The sequence below is a fragment of the Anabrus simplex genome, chromosome 2 (genome assembly GCF_040414725.1).
Source record: "Anabrus simplex isolate iqAnaSimp1 chromosome 2, ASM4041472v1, whole genome shotgun sequence".
Taxonomy (NCBI): domain Eukaryota; kingdom Metazoa; phylum Arthropoda; class Insecta; order Orthoptera; family Tettigoniidae; genus Anabrus; species Anabrus simplex.
In genome coordinates this window covers 1,090,531,101-1,090,548,852 of record NC_090266.1, presented here as the reverse complement: position 1 = coordinate 1,090,548,852, position 17,752 = coordinate 1,090,531,101, and the positions used below count along the sequence as shown (strand labels likewise).

General features: G+C 36.9%; 1 protein-coding gene across 4 annotated transcripts in view; it reads right to left on the bottom strand.

Moving 5' to 3' along the window:
* Positions 1-17,752, bottom strand: part of cmb (combover) — a 522,232-nt gene that overhangs the window by 97,577 nt on the left and 406,903 nt on the right. For all 4 annotated transcript variants that reach the window (XM_067139692.2, XM_067139691.2, XM_067139689.2 and 1 more), the window contains 2 exons: positions 10,922-11,206; positions 6,150-6,383 (listed from right to left, as the gene is read on the bottom strand). In XM_067139692.2, the coding sequence (XP_066995793.2) occupies positions 6,150-6,383; positions 10,922-11,206 (519 nt within the window). The remainder of the gene's footprint in view (positions 1-6,149; positions 6,384-10,921; positions 11,207-17,752) is intronic.

Genomic DNA, 17,752 nt, shown 5'->3' with positions numbered 1-17,752 from the left:
AGCAGTGGTGGACCGGCCACGTCAGCCCGTCTATAGGTGGGCGTAGCACTCATCGGGTTAATCCCAAATGGCAAAACCAAAACCGTGGCCTACGAAGGGGTACTGTAGTAAATGAATCGCAAATTATAGGTGAGTTTTTATAGGCTTACTTTAGGGATTTTCAGGTAATGTCTTAGTGCAGTACGAGAAGTGATTACTCTGACAAATTGTGAAATCCACGCGAGTGAGGCCGTGGGTAACCGCTGGTAGAGTTATAAATACAAGACCGCCGTGAACAAGGAGTTGTTGTAGTACTGGAGTGTCGAGTCTGCGGTGGGTGCTCCACCAGTCAATTGGAGTAAGGAATACGGTATACTCTGCGTGTACCAATGTGGACTGTAGACCGACTTGGAGTTTGTATGGGGAGCATTTGGTGCAAGTATAGTGGTTCGGACATTGTTATGAGGAGTATTGTCCTGCTGGTTAGCACTGTTGAGCTTTTGCTGTTTAGTTGTCGGTGTTAAGTAGATGACTGTGTCTGGCTGTGTGAATTACTGGATTTTCTCTGGAGTCGAACCAGGAACATCATCATCTGTTCTGGAGATCAGCAGCCCTGTGTTCAAACCTACCCGTCTATACACAGCTGCTCTATGGGGTGATAGGACTTGTGAGATGAAGTGAAAGTACGACGAGCCTCTCAATAAGGATTATAGCCGTCTCTGGTAATACCATCAAGCTGGACTGCCTATTGTAAATAGGCAGCAAGTAGTGAATGTGATCATTCATGGTTGAAAAGTGTGTGTTTTGGGGCTGCCGACAGTGGGGTTCACACTCACAATCTCCCTAATGCAGGCTCACAGCTGCACGCTCCTAACTGCACTGCCAACTCGCTTGGTATGTATGTATGTATGTATGTATGTATGTACAAACTATCAAAATTTTGTGTAGAACAAAAGTTTGTTTAAAATTACATTTTAAACTAGTTTTGTTCTCTAACATTTCTTTATATATCCAGTATCAAAGAAGATATTTTGAGATTTTCATTTCATGTTTTCTTATATAATCCAAGTGTTGACACTTTAATTTGGAAACAAAGTGTACCCAAGTAAATGAATGGCAACCTGACATAGCCTAAATACCAAGTTTCACAAAAATATCTTCAGCATACTTTTTGCTCAATGGTGAAACATATAGATAATACAGTATATGGCAATCAATATTTTGTCACTATCTGCTCTAAATGTCACACACATGAAAAGAAAAAAACTAAACTGCACAAAGGAAAAATCAAATGGACAGACAACATTACTGTTTTATTTATATAGATTGTTTGCAATATATATAAGAGAAACAATATCATGATATTGCTACATGTCACCTCTTTGGTTCTCAATTTACAAAGGAGAGTTCAAGCTGGTCAGCAAGTTGTTTATCTTAATGTCTTACTTCTACGATATTGTGTACTGCTTCATCAGTGCAATCAGTGCCCTTAGGCCTCAAGGTGACATTAGTTGGAGATTTATTTCACTGACACATAACAACAACGCTGCTGATAGCCCAGCACAACTATAGTTCAAAACAATAGTTTGTTTCAGAAAGTCTACACGAACTGTTGTTGGATCTTCTCAAACCATAACACTTTTATTTTTGAGAAATGTCTTTAATTTGAAAAGGGATACCATTCAATGAAGGAGATAAATTTTACAACAGTCAGCCTTTTCCTTTTTGCTACATAAGGAAAAAACTGTTTCAATCAGATCAAGGGGATTATTAATGTTCAAGGCTACCCCCATAATACATATGTTTGTGTTCTCCCCAGGAAATTCTGGCACGCCAAAATACCTCAAACTGTGGCAATGCTGACATTTTTTGTGATATGTGAAGACATCTCTTTTCAGTTTTGACTCACGAGGGAAACCCACCAAGTGTAACAACCCGACTTCCCACAAACTTCACTCAGCGAAAGAGGGGTCGAAATAAGCAAACACGTTTTAGTTTATCCACATACACTCAACTGTTTCCAATAAAATGACGGAGAAAATTTCCGACATGCTTTACGTGTGTAACTATTAGTAAATGCTAAATAAATAATAATAATAAAATAAATAACTGAATAAATAAATAAAATTACTCACAAACTTAATAGAATACTTGAAATAAATTAAATTAATAAACAAAATTAATCAAAATGTCCGTAGTATGGGCGGCAGAGTTCACCAAAATGGATCCCTCGAATTTAGATAGAGCATGATAATTCTTGATCTCCCAGGGCATGTACATAATGCTGCGTACTGGTATATCTGCTACAGGCCTTACCTAACCTGAAAATGACTAAATAGGTGGGAACTGCACCTAGGTTCATCAATAACTCCACTGATTCTAAAATATCTAACTATATTCTCAATAAAATCCATGCATGAGCACCTCATCAACACACCAAAATACACTTATAATACATAAACAATATATTACTGGAAAACCCATATTTACAACAACAACAAAGAAAATAGTGGGAAAACGAAAGCAAGAACTAAGCCACCATTTGTAGTTAGTTCGTTGAACAATGTACATGTATGTAGGTAAGAACCCTTCACTGTCTCTGTACCAACACGACTTGCCGATTCTCATAATCATCACTTATAATATCACACAGATACTGTACCTCGTAATACTGTGTTCACTGACTTTAACACTTGTTGTAAAGGTATATACATTTGAGCAACACACGCTTGTCGATCCTGAACGTAAATTATGGAAAGTCTGAGATAGCCTTCACCAACATATAATGCCAGGCCGCCACAAGTGCTACAATACTTAATGCGTAAGCACAGACAACGTTCCACGAACGTTTGAAGTCCAGTCCAGTACAGTGCAGCAGTCTCACTTCAGTACCGTACATCCAGTTTCACTCCCGTGTGTGTTAGCACTACTTCCTTCCCGTACAGTGTGTGGTCTTCTTCCTTCTCGTACAGTGTCAGCACTACTTCATTCCTCTACAATGTGTCTGTGTTTATCCTTCCTTCTCGTACATTGTGTCCCGTTGTTATAGTTCTCTTCCGCTGTGATGTCCAAGTATATAAAGACCTCTGCTCTCACATGATACGCCAAGATTGATCCTCGCCAGCCAATCATGGTAGATCCTTTTGTCAAGACCACGCCGTGAACTCCTCCTTGGTCCCAAGTTATAAACAATCTCGGGGGTGTTTCACATAAGTCATATAACTTTCCGAGTACAACAACAAGCTCATCTCATCAGACTGGAATATATACATGACTCATAGAACTTCCCGATGACGACAACCACAACACGTACATCTCATCAAACACTGGGGTAGACACATGACTCATCCAAATTACCAGAGTTCAACATAACAATGTTTTTTCAGCCGTGGTACAAACAAATTACTCATACTACATATATGGAAACCTCCCAGCTTACAAATTTTAGTGACAAAATATACAACTGAAATACTGACGATAATAATAATAATAATAATAATAATAATAATAATAATAATAATAATAATAATAAGTCGAATACTGACAATAACATCTCTCACTTCTACATATAGTGCGAGGGTGTGATATATGTACTATCAAACGTGCCTTTTACAGCGTAATGAGTTCATTTCAATGGCACAATGATTTATGCTGCAACTTCTCACATTTGCGCCCTGTGTTCAAATCCCAATGAACTGGTTTTCTTTTTTGTTTCATTTATTTATGTCTGTCCATTGATGATTACTACTTAAAATGGTTTTACTCAATGTATTTTGATATATCTTTGTCCTTTTTCATATATTAATGTTCTGTCTGGTAAATGAATTTTAAAGCAACAATTGTTCTAGACTCATTGCACAGCAAAGGGATATCACAACTAGATGCGATCCAATAAAAATCCACGCATTGATTCATAATCAACTGTAAGCACCACGTTTTAGAAAAATGATCCGTTATGCGTGGTATGTCACAAAGTTATTGCCAACATGTGAAAACTTCAGTAATGTTAACAATGTTTCTTTTCCAAGTGACATTGCCACCCAGAAATGAAACTGTGGCAAACCTGCCTTCGTGCGATGTTCGTGTTGTGCGAAATTTCTATGTTTCGAATGTTTCTATGATCGGTATTATCCAAGGGAATGCACCGTATCTCCCTGAAATGCTAACATAAGAATGAACTTACAAAACATTGTAATCCCTGAAAAATACTATATATATATATTTAATACAGTAATTACATAACACTTATTGTGAAACCCAGTTGTAATTTTACAATCAACATAATGCTCTTGTATCCACTAACTTGATAAGAAACATTTGTGTAGTAACTGTGAATGGACGTAAGTAAATAAATGAAAGGAAAAAAAAAAGACCAATCCATCAAGATTGGAACATGGGGTGCAAATGTGTGAAGACACGCCGATAGCCGCTCTGTCACCGCGTCTGTTGAACTAGTTACGCTCCAAAAGACATGTAAAGCATGTAAGAAACTTTGACCGTCATTTTCTCAGAAACAGTCGAGTGTCTGCAGATAAGCCGAAACATGTGTTCGCGTATTTCGACCCCTCTTTCACTGAGCAAAGTTTGTGAGAAACCAGGTTTTTACACTTGGCGAGTTACCATCATCAGTTAATTTATAACTGTTCGGATCTTCAGTCTGCCAAAACTAATTCCGAATAAATAAATTTATGAACTGCCTGAAAGAGGAAATATATGAATCGAGTTGTTTCTTTTTTGGGTATAATTCTGTTACCACATGTCTTCATTTTCAGGTAGTTTGTACATTGATTTATTCAAAGTTTCAGCATGCTGAAGAACCTGTTATAATCAAAATTTTTGAAAATGCTTACATTGCTCAATATCATCCATATGTTTGGTTGATTCCTTGTTGAGGTCAGCCATTACCTGATCTTGCTGGTTGAGTTCTGTTATTAGCTGTAGTATCAATGCTTTCGTTGCGTTTCTGAATAACTTTACTGGCTACAGCTAGACCAGATCTTCAAGAATACCATTATCACCCATCATACTGTCCAGAGATATTGATACCATTGTACAAATCTCGGGTGTTCCTAGCTGAATTATGGAGAAAGTTACTTCATTGTCCTTTGGGGTGCACTATCTATCACTTTCACCACCACAATATTGTGAGCTGCCACTATGGTTCCCAACCCTCATCTGTCCTGTTCTGTGATTCCATGGCTCCTGGAACACAAGGTCATGGAAAGATGATCCTTTCACCATCTGTATGTTTACTGCTTTTGTTCATACCACCTGGTTTATACAACTTGCGCTGGGATACACTGGCATTCGATTTCAACTACAATCCCTTTGTTCACAGCACTGTACAACATAAAGATTCTTCATTAAGCTTGTCAGCCCTTGTTTCTGTTTTCTGCCCCACATCTACAATTTATCTGGTCATGATCATCATCATCATCATCCTCCACAGGTTCCAGTCACTGGCCAAGTCTGTTGAGAAAATAAGCCTCTCTATTGTCTTCAGTCATCCCACCATTTCCATGTAGTCACTTTGGTTCAGTTCTCCCCTATTTTCTTCCCCAGCTCCTCCTCTCCATTCAGCCATCTATCCCTTGGTCTTCCTCTTAGTCGCCTGTCTTCCACTACTATCTCAGGCATCCTGGTACGACTGGTTAATATTCATTTTACGAACACCATCTATGTACGCTCTAGTTAATTTACTTTTCACTGCTCACATATAAGGTTATCATAGGTAAAGTTATTTTAATTGCAAAATATCTTACTGAGTCCTGATAATTATGTCATCTATAATTTATTTTATATCCTCTGACAGGAAAGAATATGTGAGTGTATACTTATTTTGTTTTGCAATGCCACAACCACTCTGTGATTCTAAGCAGGACATATAAATGGAAGTCCTGATTTAAATAACTCTTCACACTTACATCACTTTCTGGTGATTTTAATAAGAAATAGTGTTTCCACTGTAGACAGCAATTCTTGCTGCTTCCAAATGTTACACCAAATCAAAATCAGTAAATAGCCAACCAATTAAAAAATTTGGTTTGAGACATTTTATATGAGCCTCATGCCTGGCATGTGGAAAGCACCTCTAGGCCAGTATGTGTTACTTGATACAGGTTGAGGAGAAGAAGAAAATAAAGATTAAATACTGTACTATGTTATTTTACCTTGAAACAGTTAGATTTTCTGATTCAACTGAAGAAACACCTTCCAAAAAATCACCAGTTTCTGACAGTAAAGTCCTTGTGTTCCTGCACTTTGCTGACAAGTTTGGTTCATCAGAAAAAGACTGAGCAGATGAATGAAGTACTGGCAATCCTGATAACTCAGAAGTTGTGTCATAGCTCAGAGTCATTGCTTGTTGAGGTTGTGGCTCAGTATTCAACTTCATTTTACGTGACCTACAGAATTGGAAGCAAAAATAATTTATGATCAAGAATGAAATATCTAAATAATATAACAAATTACATACATTTAAAACCCAATCACAATGTTAGAATACAATACAGTAATATTTAGTCAATATTGTAATATCTTCTCCATATAGTTTGAAAGCATAATCCAATTACCATAATGTGTATTCATTAAAGTTATTGTTTCATTACAACAGTGCTTCTCAATGTATGCTCTGTAAAATTCAAAGGTTCTGTGAACACATATGGGTGCAGGCTTTCACAGCCAATGTTCATCGACAAGATGAAATTGTTTATTGGGATATTAGGCCGTGTAGACGTTTCAAAAGTGTCGAAATTCCAGCTACACTGCGGTAGCCTTTATCAAGACAAAATAACAAAAATGAGAGAGATGGAGAGCGGTGGTTTGTTAGTGGCGCCAACACTTAGACTTCAGATACTTTAAAAGTATGAGTACAGGCACAAATCAACCTGTGTCATTTCACAATGTAGCCAAAATATCAAAACTTTTTCAATGTTTACACGGAATAATATCCTGATGAACAGTTTAAGCATGTCGCTCTGTGAACACTTCCCAGTAGCTGTCAGTTCATGGTGCCTTAATATTCAAAGAACCACATATGAATCAAGATTTGGCAGCCACCTAGTTATGAAACAGCAACACCAGCAACTTAAATCATCAACAACTTTCCATCAGAAAGATCAAAATTTGAAAATGACATTCAGGACTGCATCATTCCTTTATAAAAGTAGAGTAAAGCACTGCAAAGTAATAAAATGCCAAGCACACCTTTTTCCCCAAAATATTGGTTCTAAATCTTCTAATTCTAAATCTTGGGTGCGGGTCATATTCAAACTGTTCATTCTAATAAATATTTACTACGTTTACATGGAATATTGAAACAGATTTTAATACGGTTACTGTACTCAACATAGCACATTTAAACGGGTATTCAGGTCTTATGTGTTTTAGTTGCATTCTAGAAAACAAGATCAATTTTTCCTCAATACGGTTACTGTGGCATGTAAGCACGAAAGATAAGGTAATGAAAAACGGTAAATCAAAGAATATGGGTAAATATGTGGTAAATATGAAAGCCGCCGCTGCAGATGCTCAATCGTCATTTGTTTCACAAGTGTTGCTAGCATGCTGGGTGCGCAAATAGCTGAACTCGTGGGATATCGTACTTTGCGAGAGTTGAGGATGTTGGTTACTGAAGTCTACCTCGCTCACATTAGAGTTCCATATCTGTCCCGTGAAAGTGGTCTTGATAGGAAGCGGTGGATTCAAAACGGCATCTGCAGCCATTTACTGTGCGTGAGAAATTTAAAGTTTTAAGCGAAGCTGAAATATAGAGAAATCGTGCCGTTGGCCAAAAGTACGATACTGATGAATCGTGTATTCGTGATTGGTGGAAGAAAAAAGAAAAACTTCTAAAAAGTAACGGTGAACGCAGAGTGCTCCGCGGGTGGAGTGCAGTGTTTCTGGAAATTGAACCAACCCACAAATTTGTGATAGAAAAACGTGAGTTAGGATATGGTGTTTCTAGTGAAATGTGTCAATTGAAAGCACTCGAGATCTCAAAAGAACTCAAAACACAGGGTTTTACTGCAAGCCGCAGATGGATCCGAAACTTTTATCGGAGAAAGGGATTGTGCATTCGGAGATGTACGTCTATTTCACAACGTCTCCCTGGGGCATATGAAGAAAAATGAACGGCCTTTCAGCGTCACATTATTCATTTGAGGAAGCAAAATATAATTTGCTGTTGCAAGCTGGGAATGCTGACCAGACACCTGCCTATTTTGAAATACTGTTGGAAAATACAGTGGATACAAAGGGTTCTAAGAGTTTAACCATCAGAAAAGGTGGTAACGAAAAGCAACGATGCACGGTAATGTTGTGCGTATTAGCGGATGGAACCAAACTCCCTCCATACATGGTTCTGAAAAGGAAAACACTTCCGAAAGGAAACTTGCCGTCCGGTGTTATTGTTAGAACACGAGTCCGGCTGGATGGACAGTGCGAAACGTCGCCCGGGATCTTTGTTACAAAAACGAAACATGCTTGTGTTGGACAGTTACCGAGGACATACAACTGACGCCGTAAAAGATATGACGAGGAAAGGAAAAAACCGATCTTGCGATAATTCCCGGAGGACTAACTTCTATTCTACAGCCGTTGGATGTGTGCACGAACTGGCCTTTCAAAACTGCAATGAAACATTTGTGCACCGAATGGATGTCTGATGGTATTCACATGTTAACACCAACCGGACGAGTAAAGAGGCCTGAAGTGGGACTAATATGCAGATGGATCAAGACCGCATGGGCACGCATTCCCAAAGATCTAGTGTCCAAAAGCTTTAAGAAATGTGGAATTTCAAATTCAGTGAGGACGACTATTTGTGGAAAGATGCCAGCGACGAAAGTTCCTATGGTGAAACTTCAGATGACGACAGTGAATTCTGAATGATCTGAGTATTGGACCGATTTTATTTATGGTTTTTGTGACGATTTTATTAACTGTAAGCTGCTTGAATTTATATTTGTGGTATATTTGAAGAAAATTAAATAGGTATGTAATTTATTTGCCTTTTTATTTTTTTCCGTATTTTGCTGTCTCAGATTTAGGGTGCACGTCTTATATGGTGGCAGGTGGTATTCGGGATTATACGGTATTATTAGAAGTATAGAAGATATTCAAGAGTTGTGTTAGGTTTGAATCCAATGTATATCCTCAAAGTATAAAATAAGAAGAAAAAAAATAGTGCCATGAGAACGTAGAATGTAGTAGGGAATACAGTTCTGGAAATGACCCAGTTTGTTCGTTCACGCCCATTCGAACCTCATATGGTCAACCGTATCCTGGTCGACTTTGAGCGGGTTGGTTAGCAGCATGTAGTCTGAGGTAAGGCGGCTGTTGCGCTTATGGACAGTATCAAGAAAGTTACAGTGAAAAACTTAAAAGGAGCAAGGAAAGGAGAGTGGCTGACTATAAAACCTGTTGGACACCACACAAATATTGTAACGAAATACACACTGAAGTAATGTAATTACAAACTGACTATAAATTGTGTGAGATCAAACTGTCACGTTAGTAGACACAGAACATTAACTTGTACTGACTTTCACACCGTCACAAACATTCATCATTATTGTGTTGTCTCTTTTAGTACAGAACGAATCAAAAGAGCGTCATTTACTACAGTATATCATGGATAAGCAAGCTTCTATTCTCCCTAATAAAGTTACCAACTGAACTGAAATTTCTTTCACTTGCCGCATTGGAGGCTAGAATAGAATTTTTCTCGTTAGAGCATGTCTTAGATATTCTGTGCTGTTATTTCTCCACTATACAAGTGGATCGTCATCAGAAAGTCGATGTTTTAATACATGAATTGTTGTGGTAAGAATATCGGCATCGTTTACTCGTCCATAGTCTGCTCTAACATTAACTCATTTTCGACACAGATTTAGAAACCTTTTCCAAAAATCACAGAAAAGGGACGGAGATCTGTTGCACACATTTGGACGCATTTGTATGTAATGTTTTGCTTGATATTGTGTGATACTGTATTTGATGGACGCACTGTGTTCGGCTGCACTTTATACCCATGTGCTTTCATATGTGGGGTAGTAGATGCAAATATCAATAAGGAAGCACAAAATTTACATGGAACATACCCTGCAAGTTGACCATTCGCAGCTGTTACTAGCAAGAAACATTCCCACAAGTGATTCTTCATCCTTTCTAAATTGAGTAATCCATATTGCTTCCTCTCAGATTTTGCTTTCACCCCGTCTATGGACTTCTGTCCCATGTTCATAACAAATGTCGTAGTGACAGCGAATGCGAATCAGTCAGACCAAATGTGGTGCGCTTGCTTATACTATTGAACGCCAAGCGGTCAGACGGGTCACGCTCACTACTGGAGCAGGACTTAACTACATGACTACCTTTGTTCAACTGACCGTAAATGGGGAGTGCAGACTTAGGGAATATATTAACAAATACAACTATACCACTATTCACCACCAAGGAGTAAACCGTCACACACACTCTTAAGTACAATGTAGTTATATGATCGAACATTCAACAACTTGAAGAGTGTGAAGTTCAGGCATTAAGATGATGTTGCTGTTACTGAACAAGCTTCCAGCACTAGTGCCAATCATATATATACTAATTAAACATTTTGCAGTAGAAAGACAGTGAGTTAAATAATTTCCAAAATTAATTTTAAAACACTGTTACTTAAGCAGATGATCGGCTCAGAAGTTCCTCAAATTATTCCAAGAACACTACCTACACATAGAGTTAAATTTAACTTTTAAATGAATATTAGGATAGGATTGATTTAAATACACAATGACAAATACTAAATCCAAAGTCACTTTTCCATCTGAGAAGATAGTTTTCCTTCTGTATTGCAATCACACTTCAATACACAGAATTTCCAAAATATACATGCATATAAACATCAACATACAAGTGATAAAGAAGAAAAAGGTTACGGACTTACATATTGTGAGCATGAGGTACCAAGCACGCTGCTGGAAAATCAATTGGACTGTTTGAAGCATCCAGACTGAAGTTTGCTGGGTTAGGCTGGTTCGTTTCGCTTGAGCCGACTTGAGCATTAGACTCAAATGATCCAGCAAGAGGATCTGATTCTGAGCTAGTCTGAATTTCTACTTCTGTAGATGTGCGCAGTGTGTTGCGAGATCTTCCTACTAATGGACTGGCACCATGAGATGTTCCCTCATTGCTTTTCCTATGTGCCGATAGTAAATTCTGACGTGAATAACTGTAATTGAAAAGAAACATTTGCTTAAAATTTAGAAGAAAAAAACTTTTTAAAACAGTTCTTGATGTTTAAAAATGTTAGTTGGGCATGTTTGAACCATCATTTGCTCTTCACCAATCATATGATATGTTGAAACACTCTCCCTCAATGAATCAATACATTTGGTATCATCTATAATCCTTTATTTTTTTTCTTAAAAATAATGTTTGCATCATCCATTTTATTTTTATGAGGTCAGTAACAGGGACGCAATCCCTATGATAATTTAATGCTATTTTGTTTCAACTGCCGGTCGGTGATACAGAAATATTTAAAGTGCTGTGGGACAGCACTAGGAAGTTCCAGGACCACACTGTTTGTCTTCCTCTACATTCCTTTCACATACATAAAGCTTTTTATTTTCCTGTTTGTCTACTAAGCATAATAAGCCAATTTAACTAATAATATTACTGAAATAAATATGTAAGATTTTTAACAACCCACATGTATTAAGTAAATTCACAATTGCATAAATAAACAGTATGCAACCCCACTCATGAACCAATGTTAATGAGGAAGCTTTAATGCGGGTGACCATAAATTAAAAGGCAAGGAGGTAGAGCATGTACAATGAGATAACTTGCAGCAGCCATGATAAGAGTGCTTTTATCTAGTTTCTTTTCACACTCCAGAGAATATATTATGATAGCAAACTTTCTCAAATTTTGTGATGGCTTTTTACATACAAGTCCCACATAATAACAGTATTTCATCACATTCAAAATAACACATGGACAGATAATATTTATACAAAATAAATAGACAAAGTTGAACAAATTGCCCTTTGACCATTAAGTGGCACATTAACCAACGTCCATGCACGTGCTTTGGCCCATTATCACATACATATTAACCTTTCCACAATGACAAAATGTTTCATTGTTACCAGTAATATACAAAGAATTTATTACTACACCTGTAAGTAATTTCTTAACTCCTTGACACTAAAGTAATTTACAGCAAGCCAGATATAATTCAAATAATTATTACTACATCAGAAAACTATACACATTTTGAATAAAGGAAAAATTAAGATAGAGGCCTTTATACAATACATAAAAACACAACTACGTACAGATACAGTGTTATAAATAATATACACAGGAATTCAATAGGTATTAGATTTTCTTAATTGCCTTCATTGTACTAATTTATGTTTTCATGTTTACCTTCCACTCACATATTTGTTTACTGAAAGGTATTAAATGGCAGAGAGGGATCCAACTGGGTGGAAATTCTGTAAGTAGTTTGGCTCATGGTGACAACTTGGTCAGAAAGACTGTGCTGAAAGCCTGCAATCTAATAATATCTTGGAGCTTCAAAAGTGGTGCAGCGAGTATGATAAGAAAATGAGTATTTCCAAGACAGTAGGGAGGAAACCAAAGAGAACTGAATGTCAGGATGGTAATATAAAACCCAAACAGGTGAATTATTTCTAGTATTTAGGCTGCCTATTCTCCCAGGAGTGTAGTATAAGTGAAAATGAATCAAGATGCAGCAAAGTTAGAGCAGTGACCTTACAGTTGCGATCAACATCATTCTATAAGAAAGAAGTAGACTCTCATATGAAACTATTTTTACAGGGTCTGTTTTTAGATCAGCTTTGAAGTATGGGAGTGAAAGCTGGGTTGACTCTGGATATCTTATTCTTAAGCCAGAAGCAACAGACATGAAAGTAGTGAGAACTACTGCTAGTAGAAACAGGTGGAAACAATGGCAGGAGAATACATGGAATGAGGAGATAAAGCCTTAGACTAAGTTAAAAATGAACTCCATAGATGAAGCCATGTATAAAATAAGCTTTGCTGGTGCGGTCATGTGAGTTGAATAGAGAAGGATGATGATGATGATGATGATGATGATGATGATGATGATGATGAGTATTGTTGTTGTTTAAAGGGGCCCAACATCTAGGTTATCATGATCGGTTAAGAAGAAGAATAAGGGACTGCACTGCAGAGTGTCAGATGCACAGGGAGACCAACATGGCGAAGGTTAGACTTAGTTTTTATTGATTCGATGACAAGACGTATTGAAATATACAAAGCCACAGAGCTAATTTCAATTAGTTAATTCAGAGTGGCCTTTCTAAGTTATTACCAAAATCACTTTTCTCAAAATTGCAAATAAATCTACGAAAGAAATAATGTATATTCATAATGTAATGAAGGTGTTTTGGCACTTTAATCTGAAAAACACAACTGATCTGGTTTACCTGTTCCTTAATGCAATTACTGTATTACCCCATAATTTTCCTCTCATGTTATATTCTCACCTTTAATTCTGATATGGAAATGTAGGGAATATAAAAACTTATGTAATTTTGCCACTATGAATATGACAACAATTTCTATAATTAATGTATTTTCAATGATTTTTTAAACAAGATGTGCAGTCGTGAAAACATCTATTGCTTCAATGGCCAGTCATCAGTTTGTAGGTGGCGAATGAGAAGTGCAAGTGGAAACAATGCAGTAACAGGATCGTTGACAAGCCACACATAACGTTGGTCTGTGCTAGCATCGCTAGTAAACTTGTTAGAACCATGTGAGACATGCGCACTTGGTCTACATCATCATGGTCGAGTTGATGTATCACTACTGTTGTTTATAAGTTTCATTTCCGTATTGATAGATATTACTTTACAAAAACAATATAAATATAAGTCACCACCTTATCAATACAAAATTTATTCACATTCAGCTAGTAAATACGGTCAAGACCGGTTTCAACCCCTAGGGTGTCATCTTCAGTTGACATGCATAAAAGATATATTTTACAAAAACATCACATATAATGATTAAAACTTAAATTAAGTCCAACTGATCATAAATGTTGGTATGTATGTCTTGGTACATTTGAGCTATTGTATGTGTCAATGCTAAGTTTCCCAGCATACAGTGTCAAGGTATGTAGTTAACTAATATACATCATCCATGAAATTACATGCTATTTTTCATGTTATCACTATCTAATTTGGGTTGTACAATGTGGAATGAGATATACATACATTTGTGTAAATTAATAGTAGTAAGTTCAGTAATATACATTAAAAATTGGTTCTTAAATTACATTAATTGATTATTGATCAGTCATATGAAAATGTAGAATTATTGGTTTGGACACTTGTGATTAAAATATTAGTATGCAATACCTTGTTGGCATATATCTTAAATACTAAAGTATCAGTTTATAAAGCCTATTATTGTTATTTTATGTCTTGGAATAGGGTTGAACTTTTAGAAAACTATTTGTTTTGTTGAGCATAGGCATTGGATAATCTTGTTAAATTGGACACATAACTAAAACAGTGGTATATATATATACCTTGTTAAAAATACATTGCATTAACATTATTAATATGTGGTGCTATATATACATTGTTTAGGGTAAAATGGGGTTAGCGAAGTTTTCACAACAGTATTTGATCAGTTATGATGTTCCGATATAATGGGTCCGTAAAAATATATAACTATATACATAATTGCGGTTAGATAAGTATTTGTATAATCTGCTTGCAATTTAGGTAATATTTGGTTGTGATGTCTGGCGATATTTTGGGCAGCTACTGTTGTTAGAGCTATTAAGAGTCTTGAATATTATTGATGGAGCATGTTCTTCTTTTCGTGTGCCGTAATATGTTGAGTTGGTGACATTTGTAAGAACGCGTTGAATGTTAGGCGTCCTGGTAGGGTGCACGTTGATTTTATCGTAGAAGCATATATGTTGTGAAAACAAAGAATTCGTCTGTATTAAGATCCAACACGAAAGACAAATGCATCCGCACCAAGGTTTGAAATTGATCTGGATCCTCCTGCCTTAATTTTTCTGCTAATTTTGTGTCACTGGAGTCTAAAGCCATTTTTCAAGTAAATATAAATGGCTATATTTAATGCTGCGTCGTTCATCTTGGACACATGCTAATAGTTCAGAATTACAATGTTACTCATATGGTGTTTTCTTTTGCTTCCATGGTATAACTGAACGTTACATGATAGTCAATAACCTCTAACGAGTAGGCATTTACAAAACATAACGTTCAGTCATTAAGTCAAGTAAACCGACAGTTAGCAAGTGCACATTTCAAACTTAAATGAATATACGGGCATAATTCGCACATCACCTTAATTTTCACATAGAGTCAACATGAAAAATTCGTAATATTAAATAAACCGTTTTGAAATATGGCGGAAAATGAGCTAGCTGGAAAATTTATAATGTCCAATAACGGACCATTTATATTGGTATTATAAATCTGCTCATTCAGGACAAATATTTCAGATTCCCTATGGGAATCAACATCTATATCATACCTTGATAGCTGTCGCAATCCTTCCTGTTCCCTTGCTTATACATAGGTGCAATTACTGCTTTCGTCCAATCTGAAGGTACCTTACCAACACTACATGCTAATCTTACTACTCTATGAAGCCATTTCATCCCTGCCTTCCCACTATACCTCATCATTTCAGGTGTAATTCATTTATTTGTGCTGCTTTATGACAATGGAGTTTATTTACCATCCTTTCAAGTTCAAGTGTAATTTTACCAACATAATTTTCCTCCTCGCCAGGAGCTCGGTTGTTCGCAACACCACCAGGAATATTTCCTTTTATGTTGAGAATATTTTCAAAATATTCCGTCCACCTGTCCAATGATTCCCTGGGATCTATTATGAGTTCACCTGAATTACCCAAAACACTGAACATTTCCTTTTTCCCTTCCCATCCTAAGATTCTTTAATACTGTCCAGAAAGGTTTCCCTGCTGCTTGACCTAGCCTTTCCAGGTCATTACCAGTCTTGCTCTCCGGTTTTCATTGATATTTTGTGCTCATATTTTTTATTTCACTCAGAAGTTAGAAATGTATTGTGTTGATTGATGCAGTGAAGGGTAGCAAATATCTGTCGCGTGATAGACTACGTAAGGATTAGGAACATAATCGTGTAAAGTTGACTAGCATGGTGCATATTTGTCTTGTGGTAGCCCTGTTATGGATACTAAAAAACATCATGAAAAGTTTATTAATGAAGACAAATGTACGAAGTGGACAGGCGTCCACATCTTTCAACGGTGGCGCGTATGTTGAAACTGCACCGTCGAGTTTTGACTCGAGTCTATCGAAGTGTTGTCGCATTCCAGATGACGGCCAAAGTCATTTTTCTTGCACATGGTCGAGTTTAACCTCTACAAAATACATGGTCAAAGATGGTGATCTGCAATAATGTGCTTATTACTTTACGGGGCTCCACAGCAAATGATTTTATATTTATTGTCAGGTATTTTACACACCTTTTAATACACTGTTTTGTTTAATAAGCCCCAGTGGAAAAGATTTTCATATATGTTCTCTCATCTTTTTCATGCATCTTTAGAAACAGTAGATAGGCTATATCCTTCACTGTACCAGTACATACATAACGTAAAATGCACGCATGTCGGGGAAAAAATATCAAGTGTTCATATATTCGTGTTGGATAGTGTTTATTTGTGTATTCAATAGTACGTTTTTGCACTTAACACATTATTTTTCCTTGTCCCTGCAGAAACACCTAACAAGGGTTTTTTTTTTAATTTGCAAGTTGCTTTACATCACACCGACACAGGTAGGTCTTATAGCAATGATGGGACAGGAAAGGGCTAGAAGTGGGAAGGAAGCGGCCGTGGCCTTATTTAAGGCACAGCCCCAGCATTTGCCTGGTGTGAAAATGGGAAACCACAGAAAACCATCTTCAGGGCTGCCGACAGTGGGGCTCGAACCCACTATCTCCCGAATACTGGATAAGTATTGGAAAAGTGGTGTTAACTATTATTCTTGTTTTAATGTTCATGCTGGATACTGGCCGCACTTAAGTGACTGCAGCTATCGAGCTTGGTAAACAAGGTTTTACTGAGTAAACTAACCTCCACAATCAGCCAGCCACTCTGCGCCGTATCTTGAGGTTTATCACATTCTTGCTGAATTTCAGTACATCGTTTTAAAATTAAGTGATCGTTTATTCCAGCCTTTATTTGTAACGAGTTGGCTACTGCTATTGGCAACATTATTTACACATTTATTACGAAAACATGTCCTCCTTCATTTCGAATTGTGCTTATAGAACATCAGTCAACAAGCATTACTAATCGACTGCGATATCGCCTTCGAGTTCAAATGTCGACGAGAGAGCTTGCTAGTGCACATAGTGAAAAATCTCTACCGAAGATGATTGATCACATTCATTATAATCGTGGAGTGCATAAATATTGATAATGGAAAAATTACACATGTGTAATTGCTGGTAATAACGGATGCAGCAGCAATAGGGTTCTCGCTGTAACCGAAGGATAATAGACAGTTTAATAAAGGAATTTTCAAGGGACAGAAAAAACTGTTGTTATAATGGAGTTCTCGCTATATGCTGTACTCGCTATAGCGGACTTCTACTGTAGTTAGAAATAAAGGCTAAGTAAACCATCGCTTAATACTCTACACTGTTATCAAGAATGTTATAATTCCTCTTTGTGT